Source organism: Cricetulus griseus (assembly GCF_003668045.3).
Source record: "Cricetulus griseus strain 17A/GY chromosome 1 unlocalized genomic scaffold, alternate assembly CriGri-PICRH-1.0 chr1_1, whole genome shotgun sequence".
Classification (NCBI taxonomy): Eukaryota; Metazoa; Chordata; class Mammalia; order Rodentia; family Cricetidae; genus Cricetulus; species Cricetulus griseus.
This window is the reverse complement of record NW_023276807.1, coordinates 134039018-134056854: the sequence shown is the minus strand read 5'-3', so window position 1 is coordinate 134056854 and position 17837 is coordinate 134039018. Positions and strand designations below refer to the sequence as shown.

Sequence of the window (17837 nt, the reverse complement as noted above, 5' to 3'; positions counted from 1 at the left end):
TGGCCCAGTAGCTGGCACTGAGTGGTATTAACCACTCGGTTGCCTGCTGTTTCTGTCATAACAGCTCTGGGTCCATCAGACATGAGCTGTGGCTTCCTAAGTTTGTCTCTAACACACTTAACTGTCCTTTTCTGTGATGTTGGAATGAAAGGGTTTACCCCAAAGATTAGATAACATAATGATGTTTAAGAGACCACAAAGGTTAAAAGCACTGGCTGTGAATAAGCTGTTCATTGTATGTGAACTATTCAGACTATGAATTATTCATGGCACTTACAGTGTCTTTTCTGAAATTTTGGTCATTTCCTGATTTAGTATTTGATTCATTGCTTAGTCCCCTTTCCCACCACAAGTCTTAACAAGTGTATCTGTCAGTGCCAAAATAAAATGTTGCCTATAAACAAATATGAACACCATCTTGCCTTGCCAAGCACATGGATTTATTTCTCCACTTGATAGTAGCCTCTCTTTATAAAGATAGACACAGGCTCAGAGGAGCCATAGCTCCCCTCAGCCCCCATGGCTGATTAGTGTGGGCTCAGGGAAATTGGATTCTGCTCTCCAGACACTCAAAGTTCTGTCCTGTGAGCATAACACTCTGAGAAAAACTTCTTAAAGTGTCCCGACGAGGGGAAACGCTCCACTGTGTAGAATAAAGCAAATGAGTTCCCCATCTACTATGACAGCTTAATGATGGTTACAGTTGTCTTGGATTCCTCAACCTGTTGTCTAGGGGCCATAGTTCTATATAATATCTAGATACTATCAAAATATAATGAGAGTCTCAAATTACTCTTCTGGACTGTCTCAACAGACATTTTAAGAAATATTGCCAATGTCCCCGGGCTTAGCTGTAATGTGCGTAGCTTCATAGACGTACAGCCAAGATAGCATTTGAGTTCCACCACATGCTAGCTCCATGACACTGGGAGTTTAAACCCCATGCACCCTAGGTTCCCATGGGCTACACAAAGATGACACTAGTGCTCGCCTGGGTTGTTGTCAGGATTCAATGAAGTGGGCACAGAGGACCTCAGGAAAGCTGGCATGGTATGCCTGCATAATTGTAAGGCTAGACCTGAAACAGATTTTTATTTTACTTCATCCTGTGGACATGGAAATTTACTAGGTTGGCTTCTCCCCAGATGTTCAAAGTTAGGAAAGCATAACAAGGCACACGCTGCATTATTATTTTATCAAAGTCTCACCCTTCTTTTCCATGAAGCTGCCAGCAAGTAGAGCTATTCTGTTTCCCTTACCCTCCTTCTCCTCCCCTTCTTCCTTCCACATACTTGCTGCTAAATACCCCTAAATTACAAATACTTTGTAATTTTTTCTAACGCTTTATTTTTGCTTACTCTTTATTTCTATTTTGTAAAACCTTTTTGAAAAAAAAACAGGCATAGTGAATTAATGCAATGAGTCATATTTATGAAATATTACTAATTTTCAAAGCACATGAGTGCAAGGTTGCATTTCCTGCCCAATGTGACCTCACAGGTGATGCTAGTGGAGTCTGAAGGTGGCAGTTGGCACCTGGCTGGCAAGACAAGATAGCGGAAGCAAGCCTGGGGACTTACAGCTTTCCTAACAAGAAACCATATCCAACTCAGAATCATGGTGCTTCTGAACGTGGTTTGTCTCTCTTGAATTGATCAATGGGTACCCACCCATAATAACAAAGCTGAAGCCTTCCATATGAACCCAATATAAAGGCAAAACATTTTTTTGGTAAAATTGCCCCTAATTGATTGTGAGTCTTGGGACTAAAAAATGTTAAGACATACAAAAAAAAAAAAAAAGTCTTCCTAACATGGAACTATTCATTAGAACTAGTAATCCTACTGGTTAGCTTCACTTTAAAGGAACATACTAGAAAGGAAGATTAAGAAATGTGTTTTTTCTTTTAAAGCTTCCCTTGGTCTTGATTAGTTTACAGGAAGATAAGCCTTGGGATGTCAGATTGACTGGTAAAGCCTGTGGAAGGTGCACAAAGAGGGGGATTGGTAAGGCTGTAGTCTACATTGTTCATCTGATGGAGAAAGCATTTATACACAGCTCTAGTTTATCAGTCTTACTTGCTACAACTAAGCTGTGCTTTGGGATGTTTTAGGGTACTCTTACTAATCACCATCTCAAATGCTTTCAAGATACGGTTTAAACTCTGAACCCCTCGAAGCTGGTGACAGACTAAAGCATCCACAGTACCACACACACACAACACACACACACACACACACACACACACACGCACAAAAAAAGTGGGAAAAAAGTCATAATTTTTAGAAGTTAAAACAAACAACATGGGTGACATAGTTTGGCCGAGATGGTGTTTGCAAAAGTAAACCCATGCTTGGGTTATACTAAAGCATAATTAGATCACTGACTTGGTATTTTAACTTCTAGTGCTGTGGGTGGTACTTAAGATGTCAAATAAAATTGCAGAAATATTTTTCAAGCAGCTCACAATGTACCATGGAATTCTTTAGGAGTCACACACTATGTGGCCCTGAGGCGAATCTGTCTGCTCTAAAGTGTGCGTTCAGTGACTTTAGAATAAAACTTCTATTGGGTAAAGAGAAAGTAGCCTGGGTAAATTAGAAGTACCCATTTGGGCCCACACTTCTTGAGGCTGACACAGCTAAACTACTAGACTGACAGTGATTTCCGACATTTAGAGATGATGAGACAGAGACTTAAACTCCTGAAGACACATCTGTAAAATAAGGATTAGGGGTGTCTCCCAGCTCCATGCAAGCATAAACTAAGATTTGGCCAGACACCAACATCTATGCTGAAGATTAAATAAGATACTGCATGCTAAGTGTCTAGTCTAACTGATGCCCTGGACCTGTGAAACATTCAAAGATCATAGTGACTTGCATAGCTGAGGGGTTTAGGGTACAGCCCTCACCTAGAACTTACAAGGCCTAGGGTCAATCTCTAGTATATCAGAAAGCAAACAAAAAACTACAGTAGGAATTTTATATCAGAAAGCAACATTGTAGCCACAAAAGGTAATCTTGATCTCAGACAGTAGAGGAATATCCCAAAATATTACTATCAACCAAGCAACATATGCCAAAATAGAAGCAAAAAATCTCCCTCCAGCCTTGCTGTTTTTCTGCAAGTTTACACATGCAGAGTCAAGCCAGCTGCCCTCCTTAAAAGCCCAAAGGTACAAGAGAACTAAACCAAGTAGCTCTTAGTAACAGCCACGGAAATCATATCAAGCTACAGGACCACACTTTTTTTTTTTCAGAGAAACTAATGTTCATTCCATACAAGTAATATCAAATTGGAAAGACTTAAATAAAATTCAGCCTTGGGGCCAACAGGCAGTCTGGCTAGGCACTATACATTCATGGCAATTTGCACTGAGCTAGCCCAGCAGTCAGATGTGCTAAGCATCAAAATGATTGATAAAACAGGTGCTAAGTAAGAGGGGCAGAGCCCCAAGCCCCTGCCCCAGCTTTAAGGATATAAAGCACACTTCTAGTTTGCTGGGAAGTTGCTCCATTTGCACTTACATAGTGTGTTACTCACTAAACATTTTCCTGCTTTGTATACACAGTATATAAACTTGAGTACACTTTATGAGCTAATGGTCTGCACAGCATCTTGATTTAGGCAAGAATGATGTAACTCATTTTCCAACAGAAGATACACTCACTGAGGCAGTTCAAACGAACTGCTAGCAAAGCCAATCAAAATTCTGAAGGTCATGAAAAACAACAGTCAAAGACATTTATTCTGCCCCTCCTCCCAGTTTTATAGAATTACCAGGCTCCAGCCAGGTGTACATGGGGACTGCCCTCCCAGTACTCAATTCTCTAACCATGGCCCTGAAACTCCTGCTAATAATTAACTCCAAGATGTGCGGTGTAGGAAGATCCAACCTACCATCACTGCTTCCCCTGAGAACTACATCTGGTGAAGGTGTCTGTCGGGAGCGGGAGCCAAAAGAATCCAGGCTGTCAAAGGAGTCATCCCGGCCGTGGCGAGGAGGAGAGAGGGAATCGCTGCGCTCAGAATCCCAGCAGTCAATGTAGCCGCTGTCTCGGATACTGCGCTTAGGGCTCTCAATGTCATCAGTCTCCTGTCCCAAAATAAAACGGAAGAATTTCAGATATGACTGCAGCATACATATATTATCCGGCCTCCAGTGGTCCGAAAAGCTACTTGCATAGACAATCTGGTGTGGAAAAGTCGTCGCAGCGAGCTAACCAGACTAAAGAACATCAACAGGTGATTCCTCAACATTTTTCTGCCACATTCTTCCAATCAGAATATTATGCACAACTTAAAAAAATATCCCAAGCAACTCACATCCCTTAATTTTTAGAAAGTAATTAAATATAGAAAATCACGAAGTTTGGATTCACAAGAATGCAATGATCATTGACAATAAAGACAAAACCTTTGACCTGTCTTTCGGAATCCATAACCGCATGTCTGTGGGACCAGTCCCTAGTTCAGCGCCACTGCCCAGGGTTGTGTTATCTGGCAAATGCAGGCAGAATGAGGGCTGTAAAATTCTGGAGCAGCGTGCTTCCAACTCCTGCTACCTTGGAGGGAAATTCCTGCTCTGAAAGCGAGCTGTCTTTCTGAGGCAAAAGTTAAAAAAAAAAAAAAAGCAATGAAAAATATGCAAAACGCTTTTCCTGATGCCTCAGAAGAATCCAGGCATGCTCTCTCTCCGCCAGCTCTTGGCGTTGGGGGAGCTGCAGGCACTTGTGGCTGACCCACATGTTCAGAGCAGGGAGAACAATGGCTGTCTTTGACAGCCTGTGATTATAAATTCTTTCCAGCACAAGCGGCACATACTAAAACACTGAAACTCCAGCAGAAGAAAGGTCAGTCAAAACCATCCTCACCCTCGTATTATAATAAAAGCCTTGTTCCCGGCAGTGCCTTCGCATTCATTACAATAGTCCAGGCTGACGAAAACAAAAATAACTCCCGTCACTCAAAGATAAACCTCCGCTTAATATCCCCGAGACTGTCGCTAGAAATCGAGACTGTGGATCACACTGGCTGAGGAGAATGCACTCAAGGACAAAGAGTGGAATGTTGCCCCATAGATTTCCCCTGGATGCACACGGAGGTCCCCTCTGCATTCCCAATGGAAAGGAAAAAATAAATCAGCATTCCCCATGTTTGCTGTTTGAGATGCTGGTCTATTCTGTCTGCGGTGCCCCTGGGAGCCCATGTCTTTGCAGGAAACATATTTGCTGGCTGCTTCTAATAATTATGCGGGGGGGGGGTGTGCTTCTTTCTGACCCATTTCCCACCCTAGGGTGACAGGCATGGGGAATGGGATGGTTGTAATTCACAAGGCATACTTGGGTTTCCCATCAGGAGGAAGGAGGAGCAAGAGGAGAGGGGGCAGGGCTGGGATGAAAGTCCTGAAGACCCAGCCAATTAATGCCCTGAAGAACAGGCTGTCAAATGCCTTGGTGAATCTAACAATATGACACTCTAGGGCAGTGGTTCTCAAATGCTGTGACCCTTTAATACAGTCCCTCATGTTGTTGTGACCCCCCAACTATAAAGTTACTTTGTTTCTGCTTCATAACTGTAATTTTGCTACTGCCATGAATTGTAATGGGAATACCTGACAAGCAGGGTATCTGATATGTGACTCCTGTGAAAGGGTTTGTTTGACCCCCTAAGCGGTTGAGAGCCACTGCTCTAGGGTAAGGCAAAAATACCAGTTATGGAAAGTAAGGTTAATTACTTGCAGGTCAAAAGTTAACCACAATTTAGAACAAAATCCAGGCCTGAGAAGTTGAAAAAAGAACTCATGACTCACTGAAAAATATAGACTTGAATTAGACGGAGGTTCAAATTTAGCTACCTTGGGAATGCAGTTATTATTATAAATTACTCATCAGCCAAATCTGAAGTTTACTTTTATTGAATACTTACTATATATCTGGGTCATGCTTTTTGCATATCATGTTATTTACCCCCATAACCAGCCAATGTGATAGTTAATAATATCCTTATTTCATAGAAGAGAAAAATAGGAATCAGGGAGTTACTTTAAATTAACCCATACAGTAAATGATAAGTATTTAAAAATAAAACCTAAAACTATTGATCTCTGGGAGTTGGCAAGATGGCTCAAGATAGGATGTTGCCTGCATCCTTGCATGGTGAATGCTGCCAATCTGAGTTATGTCTCCCAGTTAATGCTGTTTATAACTAAATGACTGAAGGAGAAATGTCACAAAAGAGATGCAAGTTAGGGTCGTGGCTAAAAGCTTAGCTCCAGAAGCCATAATGGTTGGGTTTAAGTTTTGCTATAGGTGTGATGGACAACTCATGTGGCCTCTTCTATAAAATGGAACTTAGCAATGATACCTACCAAACAGGGCTTCCAGGACTATTAAACATGTGATATGTGAAAAGTATTTGCAACAGGGGATGATGCAAAATAATGACTCTAAAAAAGTATCAGCAATGGTTTTAGGTACTATTTCTTCAATAAGGCATATACATTTTAATACAGAAATTATGCAATATTTATACACTGTGTCAAAGGCAACACTTTGCACTTATGTCTTGATGCCTTGCAAAAACAGACATGTAGGGGGTGGGGCCACTGGTTGCAGCTGGAAGTGACATGCTCACTTGGTCTGCTTGGTGCAACATGACAAAACTGAATTTTCAAGAAAATAATATCAGAAAGGCTTTCCTTGAAGCCTGGGTCTTCCCCACACCTCCAACTGCAGAAGATTCAGAAAGAAAGAGGGTCAGTGTGTTTGTTTCTGGAGCTTCAGCAGCTTTCTCCCTGATGCTCATGGGAAAGAAAGATAGAAAGCTTACCATGTTTATTACTATTTAGTAAGCCAATATTGAGTCTCTAGTAGAAAAACAAATGCCATGGACAGTCTGAAAAATGGAAAGTAGGTCACTGTGGCCATCCCTGGCCATGCTGGCTTCCCAGGAACACCATAGGTAAAGCAAAAAGTATGGCTATCCACTGGACTTCCAGTTTTACTGGTTTCAATTAAGCCACCACCCGCTTTTTGTGGGGAGGGTGCTATAAAGTGAGGCTTTGGGAGAGGGTGGAAAATATAAACTAACGAAGACAGGTATGTCTAAGTCTGTCATGGGGTCTAATTGTATTGTCTGTGCCTTTCATCTTGGAGCGTAGCACTCCTGTCTTCCACAGAGCTCTCAAGAGAAGGCATGGAGGACTGGAATTAACCCCCTGTACCAACTGCTCACTGTTTCAGTGAAAGAGGGTTCATAAAGGGAATGGGTGCTACTAGCTTCCACCAACTCTGAGCTTCACTAATCCCCCTTCTTCCTAGTCCTTCAGTGAGTGCTAATGAGAGCCAGCAAGGGCCTGTGGATGACTGACAGTATCTAAGACACTCCAGATGCCTTCTCTGAACAAGTCAACATTTTTCTGCTTGCTGTGTGATTTATGGGGTGGCTGAGTGCTGCTCCAACTTGTCTGAGGTTTAACTTCTCCAACATGATTGCCCATTCCTCACTCATCACACGGGTTGTGGAAGCGATTCATTCCACTAATATTGCCCAAGTGCCTTCTAGATAGTATTCTAGCTCTGGGAACACAGCATCATAAAAATAAATCAACAAACACCTTGTTTGTAGGAACCTTGTGTTCCTACAAACCGATACAAACTGGAAGACCACCGATAGGTAGACACAAAATTGGAGAATGAGTATGATGATCATGGCTGTTTTATATGCTTGTCTATCTTGCATTTGTTTGCCGGTCACATTTCCCCCTTTTTATCCCTTCCTTTTATTATGCCCTCACCTCTTGGATCACGAATGGGGTGGGCCAGTCATACCACTCCATGCCACCCGGGGACACAATGACTAGTGTAGGACAGAACAGCCATTCCTTGGAATTATACCTCTGGGCTTAGAGGAAATACTCCCTTACCTTTCAAGGAACTAGAAGCATCTTCCCTGGAGATGCTATTAGTTACATCCCTTTATGAGGATTGACTTGCTTACAGGAAAGAGAATAAATTCCAGAAGACATGGGGAATGATGAGTGAAGGTCACAGAGAAATAACCTACATTGCTCACAACACTGAGAATTCCAAGCTCCCTTCCATTTCAGAATTCTTATTAAGGGCTCTCTATATATTAAGTATAAAACAAGTACTCTATAGTTACTCATTTTGCACACATTTTCCTACTAGAAAAATGAGTATTAAAATTTTTTGATTAGTCCCCTTTGAGGAAGACACAAATTTAATTTCAAATTTATTTTAGCTGGCCTCTGTACAGAGTGTTCAATTGTCTCACAAAATCTGTCTACTTCTCATCTAGTAAAATAAATATTTATATTTATTTTTATAGCTGAAATAAAACCTTCTTTTCCAAGTCTTTACTTGCAGATGGGTATGAATGCGTGACCAAGTCCAAGTCAATGAGATGTGAGTTGGGAGTTGTTATTGTCCATTTTCTTTTGCTAGAACAGAATGTCACAGACTAGATAATTTAAAAAGAATTTACATATCAAAGTTCCAAAGTCTGCTAAGTCCAATGTTAAAGTGCTGGCATGGAGAAAGGCTTCCATAACATGGCCGAAGCCATTCTCGACTTAGAGCATGCATGAGTAATGGACAGTTTGCCTTGATAACACAGCTGGGATAACAAACCCACTCTGGCAACCACAGCATCAATCCATTTGTGAGACTGTACTCCCCACGGGCAAATAGCCTTGAGAGTATAAGTCCTGTTACCACTACCACAGTTAAAGTCCAGCATGAGTTTTATAGGGGGGAGGCATTCAAATCACAGCAGGATATAGTGTGTAATTTTCTAAACGTGCTCAAAGAATAGCCCCCTTTTGTGTTCCTCCTTCCTCCTGACTTGAATGTGGACACGACAGGAAAAGCCCGAACAGCTAGTTTGAGCCAGCAGGAAGAAGCCATAGGCTGAGGATGATGGCACAAGGTGAAGATGATGGCACAAGGGACAGAAGGGTCTGGACTTTCTGGCATAGCCCTGGTGTAGAACCTCCCACACTAGCTCTGGACTGCTTGCTGACACCCAAATCCCACTAACAGGAGAAGAAATAAAATATTCCTTTCAGCTGTTATTTTAAGTTTTTATACTTTGCAGTTGAACCCAGTCATAAGTGAGAACATGGAAGAATACAGGTTATATATAAAACACTGCCAGTATTTGAATAGATCAGTATCTTTCAGGTCATCTGTTCTCAATCACAGCTATGACATAGGAGTACCACAGGTGGCCACAGTTGTGAAGAGACACACTTTGCCCAGCAGTGCCAACCCCTGCATCCTAGCCTGTGCCATTGTCTGCATTCCCTCAAAACAGAAGCAGCTGCTAATGTTAGGCTACTTCAAGGCAGCTGAAGGCATCGTTTCAGCAGGCAGGGAACTAAAACAGACTAGTTTCTTCCCTAGTCTATCAGCAGAGCTGTGAGACTGAAACGGTTTTCAACAGATGACCCATCTCCTATTACCCAAGTACAAATGAATATAGAAGCAACCATTTACACTACCAACACCCGACCAACAATGACACTCTAAATAGTTGGATGAAAGATGAAGAGGCAATAGACAGCCAAGGAAAGATACAATGTGTTGTGCTTATCTTATGCCATGGTAAATACAAAGCTTGTTTTTTGTTTTGTTTTTCAGTGTCAGGGATCAAACCCCAGGGCCTAATGATTGCAGGCCAGTCCACTACATGGAATACACATCCATCCCTGCTTTGTCCATTATTGTTAGGTGAGCCAGACTGGCTTTGGGCAAATGCAAAGACTACTAGCTTTAAGGTAGTGGTTCTCAGCCTTCCTAATGCTGTGACCCTTTAATACAGTCTCTCACGTTGTGGTGACCCCCAACCATAAAATTATTTCATTGCTACTTCATAACTGTAATTTTGCACTGTTATGAATCATAATGTAAATATCTGATACACAAGACACCTGATATGTGACCCCCTGTGAAAGGGTCAAGACCCACAGATTGAGAACCACTGCTTTAAAAAAAAAAGATCAATTTATTAGAAAGTTGGAACAAATTCTTGCTTTTCAGAATTAAGTCACTAAGTTCTAAATATCCTGAAAACTTTTTGTTGCATCTCTCTCTTTGCCCACTGAGCCAACTTGCTGGCCCTTTTGCTATTTTCATCGAGTCTCAATAGGGGATTTATTTTGTATGGTAGAAAAGCAAGGAAGGACTGGCCTCAATTATTTGTGCTCTGAGATGGCCCTGATCAAAATACATGGATGATAACAGTAGGTGAGCCTTCCTGCTTAGAGGCTTCTCGGCAGGGATTCTCCTGTGCAACAATATGAACCAATATTTCGTATGAATTAACCATATTGCTGAGCCTTTAAAAGGCAGGTACATGCAAAGCATTCCATTGTTTCATTAACAAATTCTGACCTTCTGTCAGTTTTTCCCACAAGCAAACAAACCAAGTTGTTAATGCTATGCCATCCAATATTTTGTCAAATAAATACATCAAGCTTTAAAAACACCTTTTGAGTTTCCAGATCACCCAGATATGATGGTCACCAGACACACACAGTAGAAGGAATACTTCTAGCTTCTCAGAGCCTGTCCAGGGTAGGAGCTGTGGCAAGGACATGGCTGGTATCACCTCACCCACATCAAGGCCCTAACAGGCAAGCACAATGACCTTTAATCTGAAAGTGCAGGGCAAGTGTTTGTTTTGTATAATGCTACACTGTTTAATTCAAGCATCACTTCCCCCAAATGTACAAGCCAGGAGCTCCATGGTGTGTACATATACCAACATATCAAACTCACTCTTTTGAAACTACAGTTGGAGCCATCTCAGATTTGCCACTCACTGAAGAGTGTAAAGTATAAAACTTCAAGTGATATGAGCCTCAGGAGGCAAATAAGCTCTGGGTAAGACAAATAGTCCTTTTCTTGAGTGCATACCTTGGGTCAGCACTGTTCCAGCATGCAAAACCGTAATTATCTTCATTTTAGTAAAGACTTTATTCATTCTATGTGTATGAGTGTTTTCTCTGCATGCATGCCCACAGGGATCAGAAGAGGGCATCATATCCCCTGGACCTGGAGTTACCTAAGGTTGCATGCTACCATGAGGCTGCTGGGAACTGGACCTGGGTCCTCTGGAAGAGAAACAAATGCTCTTTCTGACTGAGCACTCTAGCCCCAGAATTGTAATAATCTTAAAAAACATGTTGCTTTCCCATTTTGTTCAACTGTCAGGGGATGAGGAGGAAAAGCCAAGTTACCTTTCGCATCTGAGCCAACAGTCCTTCGAACTCCTTCAGATTCAGTGTGGTTCCACTGTAGGATGCACAGCTGTTTGCAGCTTTCCCCAGCCAATAAATGGTCACTAACACCTATAGAGGAAAACAATGCATAAGAGTGGGAGGATCTGTCCTGAAGAAAGATATTTCAACTTGGGGATCAGTAACATTCCAGGAACAGCAAGGCAGGAAGGAACAACTCAGCAATGGCGACTTGTGAAAACCAGTGCACGCTGCAACCATCAATTTGAGATCGAGGTAATGGGAACCCAATGCTGTCTCAGTTGACCCAGACACACAATTCAGTCAAGTAAGTCTCCAGCTCTAGGAAAAAGGAGGTTGTGAGAAAGTGATCTCTGAGTGAGCAAGAAGGGGAAATAAATCCTCCAAAACGACATACTCATCAGACAGCATTTCCCCACAAACTCTGTGGAGTCTTTACCCAGACAAGTAATGCAGGAGACTGTCAGCTCCATTTGAGATGGGTGCTCTGGAAGCCCCTAATTTCCACTTGACAGCCTCCTGGAATGGATGGCAAAAATCCCAAAGGAGCAATAAAGGTTACTGAGTGTTCCACAGCACAGGATCAACACAGTACATCTGAGTGAAGTCAGAAGACAGCAATGCCTAGAGAGTGGGACCTGAAAGTCTCTCGCATCAGAGCATAGCCACATCCCCATTAATCTGAGATGGGAAAATTTTAGCCCTGACACAGTTGCTATCAATTAAACAAACTTGGCTGCTGAAGAATGTCCGTGAATATCCAATGGTCTGAGGTTACTGTCCTACATTAGTTTTGTGCTGTCTCTCCAAAGAGCTGTCCACAAAAACACAAATGTTCTTTACTTTGAGTTGGGGAAAAAAAGAGGTTGGCTAAAGATGTGCTCCTTAGCTGAATTAGAGGGATCAGAAGCCCATACAAAATTTTAGACTTTATGCTCACATTCTGTCTTTTTGCTTCATCTATGCCAGGAAGGACTTATTGTACTACCTTCCCCATGGTGGGCCAGAACATGCTCTGGATAATGAGACATAGGCATATAGGTCCAGCTGGCCATGGCCCAAAGTATAGCTATGTGCATGAGTACTATGATACGGTTCAGTTTTCCACCTCTTGTGGGAAACTCTTACATCGTGAATCCTTCAAAAACTTCCAGAAGGTCTTTTATTGACTGAGTTCGTACAAATAAATTCCCCGAGAACAGACAATCCTGAATGTAAGGACATTAACTAGAACCATAACATAACTAATGTGTGCTGACTGTGATCCCATCTGGGCCACAAATGGAAATGGCTAATGTTAATGTTGAAACTGATCACTCTTTTAAGAAAATGAACCGCACACAGAATACAAGCTTTTATTTGTTTATTTTGAGATTGAATTCTGATTAGAGTGAAACCTCCAAATCTACTATTTTTAGTTTTAGCACAGTTATTAACTATTCTATAGGAGAGGCATATACGTTTTCCTAAGAAAGAATCTTTTTACTAAGACCTATCAGATGCTCTGCATTTAGCTAAACATCAACCTTGGACCATTAAAGCTAAAAGTATACAAACTTGGAGAGAGATGTTAAAAAACTTACGTTTTTCAGCTTCCGGCTATAATCAAGGTTCCTAGGTAAGGAAAGAAAAACAAAACATTATTACAATAGCAGTTTCTTCAGTGTGGTCCTTCCTTAAACACCTTTAAGACATACTTGCAAAAACCACATAAAACAAAATCAGAAGAATATTGATGACTTTTTTAAGGCCCATGGCTGATGATTTCAGTTATAGGATAAAATTGTTGAGGGGAAAAAACAAAACAAAACAAAACAAACAAACAAACAAAAACCATTAGGAGGACCAGATTGGATTAAGGTTTTGCAGGACACCAGGAAAGTAAACACCTTTTAACATATGAAAGGTGAGAATTCTGTTTAAAACTGAGACTGTTTATATTTGAATTTACAAAGTTTGGTTGTTGATGATTCTGTCTAAAAGGAAATTTGATCACATCTCTCAAGTGTTCTTCATGCAAGTAGATCTAGTACAGGTCTGAAAACTTAGTGAAACAGACCTGAAAATACGTGTATAAGAAGCAGTACTATCCAACTGGTCCCCCCATCCCCCTGCTACAAATCAGAATGAAAAATTGGCCACACACTGGAAAATATGCATGCTATTTTCAAATGTGTGCACATGTGTTCAAAAACACACATAATGTTTATTCCCTAACTAAAGCCCACCAAAGCTCTGACTATTCACATCATGGTGTTTCAAAATGTTTCCAAAGGTATTTGAAAGCTCCATGAACATATCTACAAATAAGTATTTATTAGGAAAATTAATGTTGGATTTCTTTTCTCTGGTCACTTTGGTGAGGTGTGGGAAGTAGAAATCCCATCGTATAAACTAGCCAAGAATGCCTCAAAGCATTTAGACCATAATTACTTGCTTCTAGCCCATGCTAACAAACTAGGTGTGATGAGCTGGTGGGCAAGTTTAACCTGATTGATATTGGAAGGACTAGTAAACACTAGTCCCACTCTGTGAAGATCAACACAGGGTCTGGGGCTTCAGTTAAGACAAGAATTCATTCAATTTGCATTTGATTAAGGACATGTTTCTATATTTTTTTAGGAAAAAAATAGCATGCTATTCTCGGCTTAAATATCTATGAAGATTGTTTTTCCGTTTAACAACAGAAAGATGAAATAAATCCAAGGAAAATCTAAAGCATCTTAGAAAAACAAGGATAGGGAAAATGACTCTCTTCCCACATTGACAATAAAAGTTCACCAACTGAAACTGTGACTGGGTGCTAAAAAATTTTATGTGGCACACAGTAGGACCTCACAAAATATTTGTAGAATTATCTCCTCATAATCACCAATTACTGGGAAATACTTCCAAGTTTTAGAGAGACTTCTACCCCAGAAGCCAGCCACAGCCTCTCCGCATGCTGTGTTGATTCCCCGGAAGGTCTGTGCTGGGTGCCCCTCTGTGCTGAGCACCTCCTCTGCACTGTGAGCCTCTCTGCACTGTGAGCCCCTCTGCACTGTGCACCCCCTCTGCACTGTGCACCCCCTCTGCACTGTGCACTCCCTCTGCACTGTGCACCCCCTCTGCACTGTGCAGCCCCTGTGCACTGTGAGCCCCTGTGCACTGTGCAGCCCCTGTGCACTGTGAGCCCCTGTGCATTGTGCAGCCCCTGTGCACTGTGCAGCCCCTGTGCACTGTGCACCCCCTGTGCACTGTGAGCCCCCTGTGCACTGTAGACCTCTCTGCACTGTAGGCCTCTCTGGACTGTGAGCCCCTCTTCACTGTGAGCCCCTCTTCACTGTGAGCCCCTCTTCACTGTGAGCCCCTCTTCACTGTGAGCCCCTCTTCACTGTGAGCCCCTGTGCACTGTGCAGCCCCTGTGCACTGTGCTTTCATTTCCATCAAATCTGTCTGGCATTCATTTCAAGTAGAGTTCATGCAATTTCACAGTCAGTAATGTAATAATTTGAAGGTTTCTCCTCTTAAAATTTTTCTTTTTTTGTCTGCTCAAGTTACATTTGGACAGAAAAGGTAAGAAAAATTACTTATACTTAAAACTAGAGTGTTTTGTTTTTTTTTTAAAAAGAGACAATTTTAGAAAACACAAATTTCCCCCATGGGATCTATCCCTTATCCTGTATCTCCTTTCTGATACTCTTGTTAAAATGATGCTCTCTCTCTCTGCCATTTGCAGCTCAACTCTCAGAAGGGAAACTGGAGAATAACAGCAGCGGTACTTGAACCTATCTGAGCTATAAAATTAACACTTTAAAAACTAGTCCCCGACTAGTGCCAAAAAGCAGAATCACCTATGAAAATATTGTGAAGCTTATTCCATGCTCCCCTCCTACACCCCTGCTAAACCCAGAAGCAATGCCTTTCTAAGCTCCACAAATTAATTTGTGACATAATTTTAGTATAAATTCTTTATGATTTTCTAAATACCACTCTAGTGAGACAATCTTTCTACATAACGATTCCAAGTTCAACACCCCCATTGTATATGAAGACTGCTCTCCTCACACTTACCCTGAACTACAACCCTCCAACCTCACTGGGTCCTTTTCTTTTAAGCATCCACAACATCTATTTCCTTGGCCTTTTGCTTGCTGTTCCTCCACTCCAAACATCCAGCAAATCTGCCCATGGCTGATGCTTCCTTCTCATTTTTGTTGCAGCCTGAGTCCTCAGCTGAAATGCTACCCCTTCAGATGGCCTAAACTTGACCGTCTCAGGATGGACCACTCTCTTTCCTGCCTCACTATTTTATGTTCTGCTCAGCACTCTCCCTTCCCATGGTTATTTTCTTTCTTTCTTTTCTCCTCCCTCTCTCTCTCTCTCTCTCTCTCTCTCTCTCTCTCTCTCTCTTTTGTTTTTTTCATCTGGAGCTGCAGACCAAACCCTGGGTCTTGCACTTGCTAGGGAAGTGCTCTACTACTGAGCCAAATCCCCAACCCCAGTTATTTTCTTTCTTACTTAATACATTTCTAAGTTATTGACACTGCAGTGTAAATTCAACATGAACGGAGGCCCTTAGTCATCTTGTTTGTGCATTTTCCTCAGGGAGGGGAAGTATCTCACACACAGTAGCTACTCAGTAAACATTTGTTTAATAGATGAATGAAGGTACAGAGACATAAGGGAAGGTGATGGAAAAGCAGTATCTAAAGATTAGAGTGTACAAGTCAAGGACATTATAAAATGCAAAGAGTGAAGAAGAAATGCAAAAGAGAGGTAGATGAGAGGAAAAGATAAAGAAGGAATCGGAGGTGGGAGGCAGAAGAAGGAGAAGACAGAAAAAAGGCAAAATCAAAAGAACAAACAAATGAAGATACTGCCATAACAAAGGAACTGTGACCATTTGTGAATGGCCTAAGTGGCTTTCTCAAGGCCAGTTGCTTTTAGTGCCTCTGAGTTAATATATCCCTTTAGAAGTTGATTGCCTTGTTTCCCCAGCCCTGCAGTGACCAAGCTTTACCTAGAGTCACATCTGGAAGACTATTTAATCCAGTCCTACTCTGTAGATGACAGCACAGAGCTAAGTAAAGATGCTTAACAAGCCATAGATGTAGGGAGCGCTAGACCTGGAGCTCCAATCCTGATTGTTGTAGATAAGCAATGAAGAAGATCTGAGTTTCTGTTTTAGTTTCCAAAACCCACTGGCCTCAGAATTCTCCTGCTCTGGTAATTTATCATTTAAAGGTAGCCAAAAATAATTAAAAAAGGAGCTAGAGTAAACCACCGGAGTAAACTTGCCTTAACCCTCCAAGCAATGTGTGTGTGACTATTATTACCCATGGTGTTACACAATTGCTATTGTTTCTGGGGACTTGCCATGCAGGTGAAACTAGAAACATGAGATGAGGCAGAACTTGAAGTGATTTCCCAAAATGAAGAAGAACTTAGCAGAGGCCGGATTTAGGCTCAGTGACAAATGGAGCATGTGATGGTTGCAGTGGGGCCTATGGAGGCTTTTACTGTGAAATATTGCAACTTTTGTTTACTTTTTTCGCTTAACATCCACTTTCCATGAGAAATACTAAAGAATGGCACATTAAAATCACAGAAGTAACTTTAGATCATCAATCATAGCTGCTGACTCTCCTCGTTTCCAGCCACGAATCATAAAATCCACTGTAAACTTCCCAACTTCAATTCATTCAGTAGTTTCAAGTCTCCCATCATCATAATTATGAAATCAAGGCCAGGGGATAGAACAAAAAGAACAACTCTAAATTGTGGCTTTTTCCCTTCTGTGTTCTTCCATGATATAACAGCACTGCCCCCAAATTATCAAGTCACAGATCCCCTCTACTCAATTCAGCTTACTGGGTTTTGTTGTTGCTGATGTCTGCAACAGGGTTGTCCTTATGAAGCCCTAGTTTGTTTAGTATATGCATTATGTAAACCAGGCTGGACTCAGTTGTGTAGAGATTCTCCTGCCTCTGCTTCTTAAGTGCTGTGATTATAGGATATGGCACCTACCTTACTTTTAGATATTTAAAAAAAAGATTTATGTTTATATAATGTGTATATGTGTATATCAGTGTATGAGCATGGGCACATAAATGTAGGTGTCCTTGGAGGCCAAAACAGAGATCCAGATGCTCTGGAACTGGAGTTATAGGACATTGTAAGTTGCACCTAATATGGGTGCTGAGAACTGAACTGTGTCCTCTGCAAGAATAGTGTTACCCCCTCTAAACCACTGTGCCATCTCTCCAGACCCAGGAGAGAATCCAGCTTATTGCTCAATCATACTGTTTGAATAAAATGACAAATGCTTTATATGACATCATGGGCTCTGCAGAATCCTTGAACTACAGGCAATTTATTTTTGCCATCTCATAAACACAGATTCCTTTGCTCATGAACTATCTCTTTATACAGAAGAGATATATACTGCAAGAATTCTTTGGTCCCATATATATGGTTCACTAGATACAGGTAGAAATGGCCAAAAGGTCAATGATCCATCTCTGAAAAAGCTTAATCACTGTCACAGATGAGAAAATGGCTACAG

The 17837-nt window shown here is 41.5% G+C and overlaps 1 protein-coding gene across 8 annotated transcripts in view; it reads right to left on the bottom strand.

The window, feature by feature from the left end:
* Positions 1–17837, bottom strand: part of Limch1 (LIM and calponin homology domains 1) — a 314380-nt gene that overhangs the window by 71862 nt on the left and 224681 nt on the right. For 6 of the 8 annotated variants that reach the window (XM_035452759.1, XM_035452756.1, XM_035452757.1 and 3 more), the window contains exons 1-2: positions 4416–4445; positions 3904–4099 (exon numbers count right to left, since the gene is read on the bottom strand). In XM_035452759.1, coding sequence (XP_035308650.1) covers positions 3904–4099; positions 4416–4445 — 226 coding nt within the window. Of the gene's footprint in view, positions 1–3903; positions 4100–4415; positions 4446–11269; positions 11381–12873; positions 12905–17837 lie in introns of those variants that run through there. The other 2 variants (XM_035452755.1, XM_035452761.1) reach the window with 2 other exon arrangements.